General features: G+C 44.0%; 1 protein-coding gene across 1 annotated transcript in view; it reads right to left on the minus strand.

Moving 5' to 3' along the window:
- Positions 1 to 18,581, minus strand: part of CLNK (cytokine dependent hematopoietic cell linker) — a gene marked incomplete at its 5' end in the record, with an annotated part of 165,558 nt that overhangs the window by 130,646 nt on the left and 16,331 nt on the right. The window contains 1 exon segment of the mRNA XM_081303475.1: positions 9,106 to 9,158. Coding sequence (XP_081159601.1) covers positions 9,106 to 9,158 — 53 coding nt within the window.

The raw sequence follows: 18,581 nt of genomic DNA on the forward strand, positions 1-18,581 counted from the left end.
AACCTGCGTGGCTGTGGGTAAGGCCCTTGGCAGGGTCCACAGAAACTGAACTGGATATAGAATTTTCACTATTCAAAGATTTTTTCTTCAAACAAACAACTCTGCCAACACTGGCAGCACTGATGCCTCTGATTGCAGCCCCACCAAAAACAAGCTCTGCAGCCCCCGGAGCCTACCCGGAGCAGGCTCTACAAATTGCCCCCCGGAAATGGGCCTTCATTCTCCTGATTTTATACCCTGGCTCCTTCTTTTCCCCAATTATAGAGACAGATGAGAAATTAAATTTCACCATCCATCTGAAGTGGTCAGGAAATTCTCTCTCTAATTACTTGGAATCAGTTTTTGAGCACAAAAGTCAAATTATCCATTCAATGTTCCTTCCCACAGTCAATCCTGATGGAGCTTCCCGGGGCTGTCATCGCCTGGGCAGTCCCTCTCCACTGTCTCCTGCATTTGCTGCTTGGTAAGGTCCCACCATTTCTAATCCTCACCTTGCCAGATGCCCCTCCAAGGCCACCCCACCTTTCCTCAGGTCTTGCTCCCAAACAGAACAGCCATCCACTCTGTCCCCATAGCCCTTGGCTCACAGGTGGGGTGGGAAGCCCCTGAGCATCCCGCTGGCTCACTCTTAGCTGTTTATTGGCTGTCACTCTTGTCCTGAATAAGTGTTCTTCACAGCGAGGCTCAAGTCCTGAGAGACTCTATTGCTCCCTGAATATCTAACAGCTAACAGCCTTCAGGAACGATATTGTGATGACGTTGGAAGTGGGACACTGTGTACTCCAGCACCCACTGCTGTCTCCATGGCACTCCAAGAGGAGCTTGACACCAGCACCTCTTTTGATCTCCTCTGGTTCGAAGCTGGGAGAGCTCTACCTGGGTTCTCTGGTGCTCTTCCATCTAGATGCTTATCATCAGGGATGCTGAAGATGGTTTCAGGACCCTCATTGTGGTGCCTTGTGTCCCCACCTCTGTCTCTCCAAGGACATTTTGCCAAGTCCTCGCTGCATGATTTGGCCTTCTTGTAGCATGGTGGTCACCACCCAAGACCTGGGTGGAAGCTGACTTCCGTAGACAGGAAGCAGCGCTGCCTGGACAGTGGACAGCTCTTCTGTCTGTTGGTCACAACTGTCGCAGGCTCATGAAAGTCAGAAGAGGTGGAGAAGCAGATTCCTCTGAATGGGGTGTGTGCAGGTCACATGGCAGAATACCACGTGGGGTGGAAACGTTGCTGTAGCCATCTTTGGGCACACTATTGGCTCCCCCTGTGGAATGCCCTCTATGTGACACCACGGTGGTGCCGAATATAGTGTGTGTGTGTTGCCACTTCAATTCTCCACAACCTTTTAACAAAGTTACTATTACTGTTTTAATTTAACGAAGAAAACGAGGCCTGGAGAGCCTAATAGGTGTCTCATGTGTCACATCCAGTGAGTGGCAGAGCGATATTCCCATCAGGTTATGCTGGAGTCTGAACTCTTAATCACTGAAGTACTTGGTGTCACTACCATGAGAACTAAGTAAATGTTTGACTTTCATATCTGTTTCCATGGATTAACCTCAGCAGGATTCTTTTTAAGCTCTTAAAATCTCCAAAAAATTACTTCTAATAATTTTTAAAATAAAACTAATAGAGCAGAAGGCCAGGCAAGATTGGACAGAAGCAGGAGGCGCTCAGTCACGCTCCTCTGGGACCCGGTCTCTATTCACCTGGGATGTCTAGGCAGCCTGATCTCCAGGAAATCCCCTTTCCTCTCTTCAATGCATTCTTTTTCCAGAACTTCCTCAAGGACAGTGGTCCCAAATCTTATCCACACAAAGCTTTTGGCAATCATTTCATCATACCCGTAGCACTTGGACATGACCAAAGGTTTCCATGAATTCAGTTCTCTATGCCTTCTGTGCAGGGGAATATACTGGGTATCGATGAGGGAGGGGAGACGTGCAAGTGGCTGTCAGCTTGGTCTTCATGGATGATCCCATCATCAATGATGGACCTTATTTCCAATCCTTGGCGACACATTTACATAATCAAATACTCTGCATTCATTATAAATTGTCATTAGTTTCTCCAAACACTGGCCTAGCTCATAAGATTCCCAGGGGTTGCTTGCTTTTTTTCCCCCTTCTAATTGTCAGATAGTAAAACACAGTTTCTTAATATTGAACATGATTCTATTAATAGAAGTTGTCAAATTAGCACATGAGTTACATTGTTTTTCAGCAGTGAAAAAGAATATAAAATAGGGATGTCTAAATAATGAAAGTTGTATAGCTATAAAAATGATGTTGGTAACATTGGAAAACACCTATAATACATTAAGTTAAAAAACAAACTAGAATATGTAATTGTGTAAAGAACCTTAAAAGGAAATGCCCAATAATATTGAACATTCTCCGATGGTTTATCAGTGGTAGTTTTTCTTTATGTATATATTTTTGTATTTTAAACCATTCTATAATAAAATGAATGACTTCTATGAACATAACAAAATCAAATATTAAAATAACTCACAGCCTTCTTTGTGATGTTTTTAAAGACAATAACCATGAAAATCCAGCCTTCTGGACAGTCAACAGGAGACCAAGTTTGCTCTCCTAGAAGTCTCCCAAGTGGTGTAAGCTAGTCCCTTCAGCTAGTTCCATCACCAGCTGGCAATATTGTCATTAAGAAAGAGGAAGTTCACCTTAAACCTATCCAGTTCCCATCATGGACCATCGTCACTGTCTCGGAGCCTGAGATACCTGCAGCTCCTGCAGAGGCACCATGGGCCATGTCTGCAGCCTCTGGAAGCCCTCTCCCCGACTCTCGCTGTGTTCTCTTACAGCTTGCAGTTTTTTAATTACCAGCCAACCACAAATCTGAATCCTAGCAGTGCAACTTGGATGGCACCGGAGGACAGGCCCGGCTGGCCGAGGGCTGGTTCATAATTACTTCTGGGTAACCAGGAGGGCAGCCATACTGACACTCTGGTAGGTGGAGGACTCTGCTCTCAGGGTGCCAGAATTGCTGCTTCCCATTTTCCCAGATTCAGTGGGATTTACACTTATTAATTCCTGCAAATCAAAATGAAGTCCCTCCCCGAGGTCCAAAGCAGGGGTTGTTCACACATCATGAAGGAAAATAATGACCTGGAGTTGACATGGAGTTTGATTTGATCATTTCTACAAGAGAAGGAGGAACCACCCACTGGGCATCCCTACGTGCTGGACACTGGGCTGAGGGCTTTTGGGAGCAGCTCCTAGACCCCCATCTGGGGACTCAGTGATTTGACCCAGCAAGGTTTTGAAGGGAAATATGCCTCTAATAAGTAGTCGTTCAGTTTGGTGATGGGTCCCTGATGAGAAATACACAGGGCTTTGTTGTTAATTTTTGCAGAGCTGGTTGATGTGGCACAAAACCATGGACTTTGGAGTCAGAGATGTGTGGCTCTAACTCCTGGCTCTGAATTTGGGGATTTCCTTATTCCCAAGGAGGGGCTCCTGCAACAACATGGGAAGTGCATTTGAGTGCTGAGCAGCCAGGAAACCTGACCCAGAGCCTCATGCAAAATGGCTAGCAGAGTGACCGGCCGGTAGGAGGTGGCCCTTGCCCCTTCATTTCCATGACCGTACACTGAATGCAAGTGAGGAAAATATTTCAAGAAAGAATCAACACTTTGCTTAGTGAAATGAATGAGGTCAACGAATATTAATTAACTCGAAGCTGCCTTTGGCCATGTCAACACAGGGAGGAGCTCACTTGCTGCTTGCTAGCTCACCATCTTAGAAGCCAGTGATCTCTTTATCCTGAGTATTCTGGAAGAGTCACAGTTCTGTCTCACAGAGCTGTTGCTGAGGGGTTATACCATGTGGAAGCTCACATTATGCCTCTAAAATCTCTATTTTATTGTTGTTATTAACTGTCTAAACTCTTTCCAAATAAGCAAATGCAAAAGATATGTTTCCTAATGCAAAGAAAAAGCACTAGTTTAACAGTCGACTCTTGGAGTAGGGTCGTGTTGCAGACAGCGGCACACACAGCACTGGTACTGGGGACGTTACACAGCCTACTCTAATATTCCTAGAGTTGAGTCTAATCTTGGAGGTAAAACTGCATCGTGAGACTCTAAAGATGGCAACTTAAGCATCCAACACCAAGGACAAGATCAACACACCACCAAATAAAACACAGGTTCACCTTATTTCACCCAAGTTCCTTAGCACCAGGAATTCAGAATACTGTGGATGAAATAATAAGACACACGTTCTGTATACTCTGAGATGTCCCCAGCAAGGTCTGGAGCCACCCCCTCATCAAACACACTATTTTTGTTTTGGAACATCAGGATAGCCCCACTCAGTGGGATTAAGGAAGAATCTACAAAGCCATCTCACGCAGGTCAGACTTCGCTCCCACATTAGTCACCAAGGTCTTTTGTCATTTCAAAGCCTTTTGCTTTTGACATGATGGCAAAGAGATTGCCAGCCTTATTTTAGTAGTAGCTTTACAACACCATAATTCTGAAGAAAATTTAATAATGCAGGATGATGGCTCATAAAATAAGACAGTATTGAGTGGATGACTGAAAACAATATGGAGTTTTAAAGTTTTCTAAACTTTTAAAACATTCCATGTTGAGGTAGAAAATTGACGTATCTGAAGCCAAGTAGCGGTTCTTTCTGAGTTCTAGGATAATTGACAATTCTCATTTTCTTCTTTGTGCTTTTGAATGTTTTCTAAAATTGCCACCAGGATTAGAAATAAATTTAACAACAAACAAAGCTAATTTACTTTTATACCTTCTCAGTGTATTTAAAAGTGGGCACTTTCCGGGTACTTGCTCTCCCAGCAGGCCTAGTCTGGGTTCCAGGGGAGCATGGTCCACTCTCTAGAGGATTCTGGCCAGGATAGAGTGTGGCTTACTGGAAAGGGCCGAAACAAGGGTTTGGTGACCTTGTCTCTTCTGAACATTCAGAACCTCAGCCTCTAGGTTCTCATCAGTCCTGTCCACACTACAGAAGACACACTGGAAACCAAGCCCCAGGGTGGAGCCGGGCGTCCGCAGGCTTGTCTCCTCATCTATCACTCACAGCACTGGGGTACTCCAAGGAACGAGGCTTTCTGCAGTTCAATGGATGGTTAGGGAATCTGTGCGGTTTGTTGCCCAGAAAGTCAGTGCAAAATAGTCTGCTAATTTCAGAAGCAATTTAGAATAATGACATCCAGGCCCCTTCTTAACTTGTATGGAGTTTTTCTATCATTTTCTACATAATAGCCAAATGATCTGCTAAACATACGGTTAACACTGTCTGAGAGCAGAGACTAGATCTTCATCATTTTAAGTGAGGCACCTTGCTCAGTGCCTGATTTGGTGTATATGTTATAATAAATAAATGCTGTAGTCAGAACTCATGCAGTTATACACAAGGATGTGAGCAGATTTTTCTCATTGTAGGTATGTGCACCTATGTATGTAAATTGTGTGAGTATATATGGCTGTGCAAATATATAGCTGTGCTCACATATGTGCATACATGTGTGTATACACTATCTGTTTCTTCTGCATGCCTTTGTACTCATTAATTCACTATTAAAGAGACTAATTGGAGATACCGAGATGGTTTAAATGTGGCCCTCTGAAGTCCATGCTAAACCCTCATCCCCACGGTGATGGTGTTGGGGGTAGAGACTTGGGGAGGTAATGAGGGGTGGAGTCCTCAACAATGGCTCTTGTGCCCTCATAAAAGCCACCCAGGGAGCTCCCTCACCCTTCCTCCCAGGTAAGGACACAGAAGGTGCTATCTGTAAACAAGGAAGTGAACCCTCGCCAGACACCACATCTGCCAGCACCTTCTTCTTGGAATTTCCAAGGCTCCAGGACTGTAAGAAATACATTTCTGCTGTTTATGAGTTACCTGACCTAAGGTACTTTGCTATAGCAGCCCAAGCAGACTAAGACAGATAGCAAGGAATTAGTCATAGTCACAAAAGACATTTAGAATTCTAGTCGTAGAATTGTAGGAAATTCTAGGAACAGAATTGTAAGACATCATTCTTCAACCCTGGCTGCACTTAGACCCAACTGAGCACTAAGAAAGTAAGAGGATGGATGTCCAGGTGTTCTGACTTCCTTGGCTTGGGAGAGGAGACTAAGATTGTTCTCTGTCCAGAGCTTCCTTGGCGACTGTACGTTCTGTTGGACTTAGAATCCGCTGCCTTGTGTCAATAGGGTCGACCTTCACTGAGGAAGGAGATGCTCCCTCAAAGGCACATGCCCTGCATGGGGGGTAAGGGAACATGCATTCTAAACCACATTCACACCAAGTCTGACATGTGGCACCTCCTCTGAGTCACACCCTGGCCATTGCTGCAGACACTTGTCCAGTGTGTGGGGAAGGAGATATTTCTGAAAACCACTGTTCTAGTCCAGTGCTGCTCAGACTTTGTTGTGTCTACGATTCAGCTGGGGAGCTGATAAAAATACAGAATCTGATTCAGAATCTGGGCTGGACTCTGCATTTTTAAGAAGCCCTCCGGGGGATGCTGCTTTGACAAAATCCCACAGAGCTGAAAATGCTGGGCAGGAGGCCATGGCAGTTGAGGGTAACATAAGAGGGCAGCTTACTCTTCATTTATGTGGTACCAGCATTTATATGGCACCGTATATATGGACAGCTTACCGTTCATTTATGTGCCTTTCTCTTTAGTGTGTGTGTGTATGTGGGAGAGGGTTCTCATTTTAATGTTTCTGTTTCATTTCAGGATGGGTTAGAAAGCAATTCCATATGGATTGGTGACCTGAGGCTGCATTAAGAAGAAAGAGTGAAGATGAATTTGGGTTTGATGGTGTGGGGACAAGTGTGGAAGAAGTGTTATTCATCGAGGCAACTTCAAGTATGGAGGTAACTAAGACAGGCAGGTGGGCTCCATGTTGGCTCATTCTAAGAGGAGAAAACTGAAGTACACGATGATGGTGTGGCTGGTTCTGTCGTCTGTGGACTGTCAGTTTCACACCTGTAGTTACTTTAAAGCTGATATTATGATGCTACCCTTTGGGATGCTTGAGAAGCAGCCATGGTCAAGAGGACAACTGTCTGTCTAAAAGCGAAATCTACCTAAAGTTATAGACATGAGGGGGACATCTTCTCTCTACAAGGAGACCACTGCTACAGGGTGAGCTCAATGAATGACATAAAAGGCAAGACCCAAGGGCAGGAGTCTCAACTGCAGAGCCAGGTGGAGGCTCACGCAAACATGGCAGGATTGTCAGTCATCACCCACTACCCTCAACGAGGGGTCCAGCGCTGAGAAGAAAGCCCGCTGTGGTGTATTGAATGGTGGCCCTAAACAAGTTCATCTGAGTCTCTGTGAATATGACCTTCTTTGGAGAAAGGGTCTTTGCAGATATAATCAAGGATCTTGATATGAAATCATTCTGGATTATCCAGGAGAATACAGGTGAATCTTAAACAGCAAATGTCTTTATAAGAGAGGAACAGAGGAGACTATAAGACAGGAACAAAATGACAGAGACACAGAGAAGAAGCTCGGGCACACACGGCCTCAAACCAAGGGGAGCCTGGATCCCCAGGAGCTGGGGGAGGCAGCAAGGATTCCCCCAGAGCCTTCAGAGTGAGCAGGCCCTGCTGGCATCTTGGTGTTGAGCTTGAGCTTCCAGAACAGCGGGAGAATAAATTTCTGTCCCCTTAAGATGTGCAGATAGTGGTGATTTCTTAGGACTCTGGTGCGCCTGCCTTACTTCCTGTCCACCATCTCCACAAGCCTCTTGGGTCTGAGCAGGCATCCCCTTCGCTGAGTTGCCACAGAGGAACTGGCTCACTCACCTGATGGCAGCCTTGCCTCCCTCCTTGTGTCCTTCCCGGTTCCCACAGTGGAGGGATCATGGATGGAGCACTATGTCTGGATCCATTATTGTGTTCTGTGCCATCCCAGGCAAGTCACCTGGACCAGGAAGATGATACCCAGGGCAGCCGGGGGGTGCCTGCCCTCCCCATCCAACCCGACTTAAGGACCAAGAGGAAAGGGTAGCTGCTCCGGGCCAACGGTGATGTTCCGTGAGCTTGATTGACTCAGGCGCGAGCCCTTCGGAGGCCTGAGCACCATGGAACTCCCCCTACCTTTATCAGGGTAACCGGATGGACACAAGCTCCAGCTTCCCCCTACTGTGGGCCTGAACATGGGCAGGTGAAACACCCTGTCACTTGGGCATCTGTGGGCAGTCATGACTGGGGCTGTCGGAGCACCCACTGCTCTTCTGTGTCTCTCTGGACCCTGGCTCTGTACCATTGTCTGTCACCTGTGCTGGCCCCCAAACCCCCTCTAGGACCTGGGGTCATGGGGAAAACAGGCATGCTTCTTCCTCCAGGCCAGATGTGCTCTCCAAAGGGCTAAGTGACTTTCTCAATATCTCAATGTCACGCGGCTGTGAAATGATAGGGCCAGTGGTTTAGGCAGGTTTGCTTGTCTCTGAACTCACATTCTTTCTGGTGCAGACCCTTTGCCTCTCACTTCACACCAGAGGAGAACAGTGGCAAATAAACAAAGCAAATGAATAGGTGAGTTATGCAAATTTTAGAGTTAGTACACCAAATTTTCTCGATTTTTTTTTTGGCATTATAAATATTTCTTAAACCTTTGACATCTGCTCTTTTGACCATATTCAAAAGCATCATGTATGCACAATAGTGTTTTTGAATCAGTTGTATATTTTGTGTCCAAACCAATCACATCATTCATTTTGAGTTGTCCACAGGAGAAAGCAGGACACAGGCTTCCTCCTGGGGAAACAAGGGTCTGAGCTGCTGGTGTTTTCTTAAACCTTCACAAAACTGGGAATGGAATGACTCATGGTTTTCTGGGTGCCCTTCTAGAAGCAGCCCCTTATCCTTGTTCCAGCTACACACCCACCCCCGGTCAGAAAAAGTGGCCTCTTCCCCCAAAACACATTACTGGAAACGGAGTTGTTTGAGCACCCAAGCACACTTCTGCAGTCCCAGCCTCAGGAAATGCCCTTCCCCTGGGGACACAGTGGCACCATTCCTTAGCACATTGTCTGGGCGGTGGCTCCTATCCCCATTAGGAGATGGGAGCACAGTACTTACAGACTGTTCATCGCTCTCGGCTCACGGCAAATAAGGGGGCTCTTCAACTCAGCCTGTGGAAACAAAGCAAACGCTTTACCTGATACGTCATATTTGAATTCTGTTGAACACGCTATTGTCGCTTCTTGTTAAAGTTGGGTGCAGGTGTTGGCTTAGAGGAACGATGGAAAGAGAATCAGTGCAGGTCAAGGATGGGTTTATTTCTGGAACGGGGTGGAGGAGGGGACTTTTACCCCTGTCACGCTGTCCTCCTTCTGTCAGCACACATCCCATCTGCCCTGGGGAGCTGAGCAAACTTGCACTGAGCCTGCTTTTTCCCTGGGGTGCAATTGTGTGCTCCCCTGGGCACCTGGGCACGCTAGCCCGGATGCTGCTGGTGCTGCTCTGAGTGCAGGGCTTGCCGAAGTGCAGAAGAAGGGACGCTTTCTTTTCTGAGTGTGACCTCTCTGTATTTATTGGAGGTTACATTTATGTGCCACTTCACACAGGCCACAGCATTTTGTTTGATCCCTGTTTTCACCCACAAGGGAGACATTATTAGCTCCCATATAAATTAGTAGCAGTGACTTTGGAAATATTCAATATCATTTAATCCACTCAAAGACCTTGGTAGGTATAAAGGAAATTTCCCTCTGTGTCAGGTGGGGGGTTCAGCAAGAAACAGGTGGCAACCTCAAATTGGTTAATTTGAGAACTTTGAATAAAGAGACGTTCTAACATGTGTGGGCAAGATGAAGAGAATCTACAAGGGTCAGAGAAGTATCTGGAGGTGTTAGGAAAGGGCTGTTATGGTGCCTGGTCCTGGAGGGTCATGGAGTGAGTGGTCACCAGAGCCAGAGGCAGGGCTGGGTGGAGAGGAGCTTGGCTCTCAGCTGAGAGAGCATAGGGAAGAAGCTGCAGAGTGTGGAGGGAAAATCCCCATAGTATGATCCTCCTGCCCTGGATCTCCTCTGCTGTCTCCTATTGACCAAACTGGACAGGAAGCCAGGGAGGTGGAACTATTGATATGGTTTATGTCCATCAGCCTCTGGGGGCTCCCAGCTGAGGAAGAGAGTGGATTTCAGTTAGAGAATGAGAGCCAGGGAGATTAAATTATGTGCCCAAGATCAGCCATCTGCAATAAGAGCCCAGATCCTAAAACTCTTATTTCCTAACCTGTCAGCACTTCATTATCCAACCATTTATCCAATCACCACTTACTGAAAATAGACTTTGTGCAAATATTGTGCCTAATGAGACCTGGACCCTGCCCTCCAGTGCTCCCCAAACTAAGGAAGTACAGTTTCTGCTTCCTTCTAGCATCAAAATGCTTTGTAAAACTGATGCATCAAAAAACAGAACAAAACAAAATAAAAAAAAAAACCCACAACAGGTCCTAACCCTGCCTTTAAAAGCAAGAGAATCTCTGTAGAAGAGACAAGTACTTTTGGTCTTGCTGAATAAGTCTGATCTCCTAGGCTCAGTGGTCAGGAAGGTGTTCCAGGCCAGTGGAGCACCACGTGCAGGGCTGTGAAGATGCTAGATTGTTCTGGGTGCCATGACAGCTTTGCAGGGTTTGGTAGGACCACAGAAGCCAGCAGCGTGGATATTGGAGGCACATGGAAAAGAGGAGGGCCCATTGCATGGTGATGGCCAAAGATCGGGCATGCCTAGGGATGGGGTTTGGCCAGTAACTGTGGCAAAGTTACTGAAGTGCTGGACTGAGCTCCAGATCCTCTGATATCCTGTGCATCACCCCATAGCGCATCCCCTCTTCTTATATTTCTAGCTTGGTCCTGACAGTAGGGACAGGAAAGGGAGCTGCTAGGCTTTCACTCACAAGTGGTCCTCTGTGGGCAGTCTAGAGCATTTAGTTCCTGGCTTTCTTTGGAAGTTATCACCTCCACTTGAAACTTTGCCCATATGATACAATGTGCATTGAATACTCCAAGAGTCCTGGACTGGAAGTTGGGAAACTCTGTCTAGTTTGAGTGCTGCATTATGTAGCTGTGTGATCTAGAGGAGTGTTCAGTCTCTCCTCATTTATTAGTGGCAGTATCAATATCTCTTTTTTGCAGTATTAACTGTGAAATAAGCTGATGCTTTATGCATTTCTATGCAGAAAATGTCTTACAAACTAAAGCATGTTATAAAATATGGACATACAATTACTAATATAATAAGCTTTGCAAGTTGCTTTAACACCTTTCATATTATGTTTGATCATTAACAAGAATTTTGGATATTACTTCTTGGAGGGGTTGAATTCTTGGTTATGGTTAAATAAGAGAAATTGCCCACCCCTAAAAACATCTATCACTTTAGAATTCTTGTTACTCCATTCATTACCTTGAATTCAGTAAGTAGCGCTGAGATGGAATAACATAAGTTAGTCTTCACGGAGGACACCCTGTGTGCCTGGCTCTTAGCCAGCTGTATGCAGAGCAAGGGAATCAGGAGATACAGGGCAGTTCTTTCCAAGACTTACTGCCTCTGATCAGTAAGGGAGGAAAGTGGCCAACCCTCACCCTGCCACCCATTGTGTGGCTTTGAACAGATTACTGGCGCTCTCTGGGCCCTGATTTCTTCATCTGACATATGAACAAGCTGGACCAACAATATTCTTCCAGCTCAAAATTCCATGAAATAGTTCCCTTAAAAAACTACAATCCATCCACATCTGATAACAACAAAAAAAGTTGTTTTAAAATTCAGAAATACACACACACACACACACACACATCTTTTTGTCTTCTCCAATACAACTCCTCACAAAATAAACCTTCAGAGATTCAGAGGCCTCTGCCAAATTGCTACCTCATAGGACAGAGTGCAGCTGGGGGGATCCCTATATTTTACCTACGTGCAATTTGACTTGTATCATCTATGTTTAAAAAAAAAATTCAAGGAGATATTCTATTTGGCTTTTGAGAGGTTTGAGATATCCATTGTATGAGAATAGTTTTTAAATATTTTAAAGAGAACCCGAACTTTACTGGCATTGTAGAAAGCAAAATTTGGGGTGTTAGAGACCCATACCAGAGTCTGTTTGGCCACATGGGGTCATCAGCAAGACAAAGTGGAGCTCTCTGCACTGCCCTGTGTCCAAAGAGCACAACACACTTATTTGAGCTCAATTGTTTAGTAAAGGATATGGTGAGAATTTGAGCCAGTCAGGAAGCGTTTTGTGTCCACAGGTTTTATGAAGATAATCAAGTACAGAAAAGATAAGGCCCTTCCCTTCCTGCACTTTTTCAAAGAAAAGGGATGAGCATTGATCAGCTGCTCTGGTCCCTAACCCCTGCACTAACCCCTAAGGATTTGTTTTTTCATCTTTATTTTATTCAAAACCAAACTGACACTTGCATTAGGTAATTGGCTTTGCATGGCACGAGTAACCAGCTGGCATTCAGTCCTAGCGTCCCTGCCTAGGACTCTGAGTTATGCTTTGGAACAACTGCTTGCTGATTTGGAGACTGTTTGCTTATCTGTAGAATGGGGGTGGGCACAATCTCTTATGAGGATCATGTGAGAAAATGAGTTCTGAGTCACGAGGACATGGGGGTTAACACTAACTCGGACTGCAAGAGTAACTAATGCCTTGGAACACTCCTAGGTTTGTGTGTGTCTCCAGGAAGGATAGGTGTGTATGGGGTTGTTCACAGCCGCTAATCGCACCATGCAGAATTACCTGGGCGCTTTAAAATTTAGAACACCCTGAAAAATCTGATTCAGTTGTCCTGGGGAGGAGCCCAGGTCCAGCCGTTAAGTGCCTCAGCTATTGTAACAGGCGGAGAGGCCCCAGGGAGAAAGCAGAGCATCCCTGACTTCCGTCTCACATCCGTCTGCCCAGCATCACTCACGGATGTCTTCTCACCAAACAGGCTGGTGTTTCTTATACTCAGGTAAAATGTCAAATAATCACACATTCATTTGCCTTCTGTCTCAAGTCCATGAAAACCAGAAATTCAGGAAATGCCACTGATCATAAAGAGACCTCCTTCCATTCAGAATTATTTCTGAGTTGACCTTGAGCTTTAAAAAATTCACCACATCCAAATATTCGTAGACATGGATGAGAGGGGGAAAGATATTATTCCTGGTTTATGGAGACACAATATGTGTACCTCTTTATGGGGCAGAGTATGATCATCTGATACATGTATATGGTGTGCAATGTTCAAATCAGAGTGCCTAATACATCTCCTTCAGCCCTCATCATTTCTGTGTGTGGGGAACTCTCATGCTCTTCTGATGGGAAAGGTTTCTAATTACACAGAGATTTTTCAGATTTGATCTATAGGTAAGGAGGAAGTGAAATCCAGGCTTGTGAAACTTAAAAGGAAGTGTTTATTCATGTAGTCTGCAATCATTTATTGAGGATCTACCATGTGCTGGGCACATTCCAGATACTAGGAATTAAAGGCCCTGGAGCGAGTCCCCTGTGCTCACAGCTAGTGCTCCCTGGTGCTGTAAACGGCCACGTGGAGATAGATGAAATACAGCTTTGTCTGTAAGAGAGGTAAGTAGGGAGTCACTGGCACACAGAGGGAGGTATTTTCCAAGCCAGCCCACTTAGCTTCCTACGGAGCCAGCTCATCTCAACATCCCCAAGAATTCACCCCAGCCTCAGGACCAGCATGACAACAGGGACGAAGGAAGCAGGTCTTCCAGCTGAGGGGCGCCCCTGGCCCCAGTCTGTGGGTCTTTCTCCAGGGACCTCAGGATTTGCTCAGGCTAAACAACTCTAACATGCTCTTGTTTTGACTCTCACCAGGGAGCAGGTGTGTCTCAGCAGAGAGAAAAGTCTCATTGTGTTTTCTACCTTCACCTTCTATAGGGATCAGGGCCTTCACTTCCCTTTTTCTCCCTGGTTAGCCACAGAAATAACAAGCAAGCCTGGCTTTCCTTGTCAAAGACAGGTGACACACGGCACCAGCCATCTGTCAGTCCCACTTGTGGAACCCTGATTTATAGCAGGGCACTTGGCACAAAAGATATCATATCAGAGCTGGCTTTGCCATAGTGGAGCTGGAAAGTGCTCTTGAGGGTCTCAAGAGCAGACTGCACCTCACCTTCAGGACCCATGGTCAGGGTGGGACTAGGCAGGAAGAGACACAGTCAGGTGGAGTGCTAAGGAGGTGCAAAGGGGCCCCATCCCTCAGGGAGTCCACTTGGAGAGGGTGTCGCTTTTCATGCATTTATCCAATAAGGAAGAATGCCACTGTACTGAGTGTCAGGTGCCAAAGCACACGTAATTGCAAATATCATCCTGGCTGCTGAAATTGCCTGTGAACCAGGCTCAAAAACTCAGGCCAAAGAGCCAGAATATGTTCATGATTTATTTTGGATTAGAAATATATGCTTCCATTTCAACAGCAGAGTTCTCACAGACTTCACAGACCCTGATCTGGGGCTCCTGGGGACACTCTTCAGGTAGGAGAAGAGTCATGTCAAAGGGCGCACAGCACAGCTGATGTTCCAAGAGCAGCATTCCTGACTTCAGTATCCATTTTGGTCAAACCATTTTGGTTTTGGAGGTGATGGTCCCAGTGATTATATTTGGTTAGCTCATTAAGTACTTAGTTTGTGGGTTGAAAAAATTTTATAAAGATAATGGATTTGATGGATAAAAACCTTAGTGGTTTTTTGAATAAGCAGAAAACTAAAATTAAGGAAACAAGGATATATGTGGAAGCATGCTAAAGATTTCTAAAGAGTGTGTATATTAGATCTGATGTTAAAACCAGGGTGTCTGCTTTTGAGCTTAAAGCCTGCCTGGATTCTCAGTGAATGTGTTAGGAGGCAAAGACGAGTTGTACAAATGGATCGGATTTTGGTGTGGATCTTAATCCGAAAATAATTAATACCCTTATGGAATCATAAGCAGTTTAAACAATTGAAAATGTGTAACTCAACAAATCGCGTTGTCTTGTTATCCTTGAGAACTCTTGTTATCCACTGGGAATTCACCAATGCAATGCTACCAAACTGTGCTTGCAAAGAAACATTTTATCATAAATATTTCTGCCGCATTTTACCTGATCCAAAAATTAATATTTCATGAAGCAAAAACAATGCTTTACAGTAAGCAATTTTTTTTCTTCTCAAACATTTCTCATTTATTCCTGGAAAATAAAGCTTATAAAAGTACTAGCTTCTGCTTATTTGAAACTTTAAGAAACATCATTATAATGACAACATACCTGGCAAGATATAGGAAATGACCAAAAGCAAACTACAAGGTGCTGAAGAAAATGTGTGCATCTGTCAATCAAGAAGGGAAGATGTAGCTGCAGAGCCCAAACTGGGTCAAGGCTGAAGGATAAGGTCTAAATTAAAGCTCGATGCTTTTTTCTCATTAAAACAGGAAAACAAGAAAAGAAACTCAATATAAAATGCTTCCAAACACACATCTGATTCTCTCCTCACATATCTAACATACCCAAAATGATAGAATTGAGGGAGAAAGTAACATTTGTATATTTGGGGAAAGGGCCTGGGTGTGTGTGTGTGTGTGAATTTGTGCACACACTTGCAGGAGCTTTCAGTAAGCATGCTGAAACTAAGACTTCTGAGATGCAGATATTTATTAATTTGGCTGCAATTCAAAATGATATGTAATTTTCTTCTATTTTCATATCAAAAATTAGAAAGCCACATTTCAGCGATGCTCATACTTAGAGAAAAAAATGTATGCTGATTGGATTTCTAATTCTAACCCTGGACAGAGCAATCAGCTAAATTTAATTAAATATAAGACTTAATTTTATTGGATTTCCAATGAGTGGAGGCATTTGAAGTCAAATGGATTATTATTATAGATTTTTTTTCATGGGAATAGAGAAGGCTGCTTTCTCAGTTTTTCTGTTATTAAGTATGGGAGTATTTTTAGAATGATTTTGCAACTGTCTTGGTAACAAGTAACTCCCCTCACATTCCTTAAGGCAATATGCATGTTCATCCATTCGTTACTTGAAATGACTTTGAAAACACCCCTAATACATTGACACAATCCACAGTTTTTGGGTTTATTACTCTTGGAGCATTTTGTTTTCAAAAGCCATTTCCTTCCCTTCTTCCCTTTGCTATCTAATTCTGCAGAAAGGGTCCCTATTCTTCCCCAGGAGATTTTTCTCTACCCTTTTATTTTGTGTTGTAGTAAACTAGACCCCCTCTTTATGCTCTCCTTTCCGCATTCACCTATTTTGTCTTATATTCATTTCTTTCTTTGATCCTACCTTCTTTTTCTTCTTTATCTTCTTCCTTCTTTTCATCTGACCTTCCCTCTCTTTGCTTTTAATACAGAAGCTACTTTACTGTGCAGAGAAAATGAAGTGGTGGCATGTACATTCATTGTCATCTGGCTGTTTATCATCCAGCTGTAGTCTACCAAGTAGATTACAGCATGGTGTACTTGTGATGTTCACCTAGATCTTAATGAAGTGGTTGCTTAATTTGGCTTTAGGACTTACCTCTGCCTCACCCCTGTTTTCATGAGTCTTTTTTAAATGATGGCAGAATCCCACTGTCTAGGGGTGTGACCGCTAGGCCTAAATCAATCAATCATCCTCACTGTGACTTAGTGTGTATTAAGTGATTAACGCTTGAGGTGTACTGAAATTGTAGGGAAAGAAAGGCAGAAGAAGATGGGCTAAGACTCAGGGCTTGCGAGACACATACCCCAGTTCTAGACTGGCTGAAGACCCTACCTGCCCCACAGACAGTAAAAGCCAATGGCAAAGGCAATATAGCAATGCATTCTTTCAATACCATTAATTAAGCACCTGCTGTATGCTGGTTATTTTCTGCATAGCTGTTTCATGATATGAGCCTGGAAGAGGTTTGTGAGAAAATTCTAATCCAAAGAGAAAGTAAGAAAGCCCAGGTGTTCTAATTCAGACTGGATCAAGAGTAGCTTAATTTATGAGAGTAATAATGGTAATAATAATAATTCCATTTACTGTATACCAGAAGCCAAGTTAGCGCATTTTGTTCAGTTTAGATTCCATCGTGTGGCAATAATCCAAATGACCCAGATTTTTCAATACTGAGCAATTCTGTCATTTGGTTCAGGGAGAATTCTTCTGAGCCAAATCTGTTGAGTGAAGAAAACACACAGCATGGATCCCGATGAGATCATCCCTTCCTCTGTGACCTCAAAAACACTTGGAACTTCTGATTTGAGCTTCCTTCAGTGTAATTAACTATTTCTTTGTCCCTTCTTCTACTCAGGATCATGCACCTAGCAAGATGTGAGTGGGCCTTTAAGCCCAGCTATGCTGAACTCTCCATGGGTTGTCCAACTTAAGCCTCAGTTTCTCTGGTCTAAAAAATGGGGATACAAGTGCTTGTACTTCCTCTCTCATGGGATTTGGATTTTGAAGACCAAATGTGATCAGAGAAGTTAAAGTCCCTCATAAACTTTAAATCATCATGCAAGTATAATTGAACAAATAGTTATTGGGCTGTTTCTGTGAAGATGCTGAGGATCTGAAATTGGCAAGGAAAGTGTTCTAAAGCAATTTCTATGATTTTTCACATAATGTTAAAATTTTCAGAGGGTCATCTAAGAAATTTTAAGAGACCTCCAAGGCTTTGCTAGATGACTGATAAAAATATATACAAATATGATGAGATTTGCTTTTTGTAAAAATCACCCTAAAATAAAACTTCTCTAGGTCTAAAATCTTAAAAAGAGCAAAAGGTAAAAAACATCTACTGAAGGTTTATATGAATATAAAATGAAATCATGATTATAATGCTAACAATAATTAACATAGCCATTATCATGTATTTTGCACTTAATAGTCATTACAACATGTGTTTTTTTTCATGCTAAATTTCTTCTTTAATCACAGATCTGAAATTTCATTGTAAAATGAATACATGAGGAATGCATGAAGTACTGAGGGGTTAAATGACTTGCCTGAATTCCTACTCCTAAGTGTCTGAATTCAAACCCAGGCTATCTATTTTTATGACTGGATGGGTGGTGTGGTGGAAAGAATTTGGAAACAGAGGAAGAGGTGGGTGGGAGGAGTGTGAAGATGGCCTCATGAAATGTCCACATAGGGGAGCTGACCAGGAGATTCCCCAGCCCTGTGTGAGGAGGCCTACACATCTGTGGGCTGAAAACATCTGTATATAGTCAGTGCTGAGTCAGACTGGCCCTGGGTGCCTTCCCAGGCATTGGCTACCAGTAGTAGCTCAGAACACCCAGCTCTTGCAATGACAGTTGTGACTCTGCTTACCAAGTACCTCCCGCTAGCAATTTGGTACCCTGAGAGCAAACATGCCAATCATCAGAACCCATGACTCGAATCTGGTTTGAATGAAGTAACAACTCGTGTATGTAAAGGCCAGAACGCTAGATAGGAACAACGGCCTGCACTCTGTCAGCATGAAGTGGAAAGTATGAGTCTGCAAGGGCATGAAAATGCAGGTCCTCAAGGAGTCCACAAAGATTTAACCCTCTCAGCGGCTGTGCTGGGCTG

This window comes from Spermophilus citellus (assembly GCF_964194105.1).
Source record: "Spermophilus citellus genome assembly, chromosome: 8".
Lineage (NCBI taxonomy): Eukaryota > Metazoa > Chordata > Mammalia > Rodentia > Sciuridae > Spermophilus > Spermophilus citellus.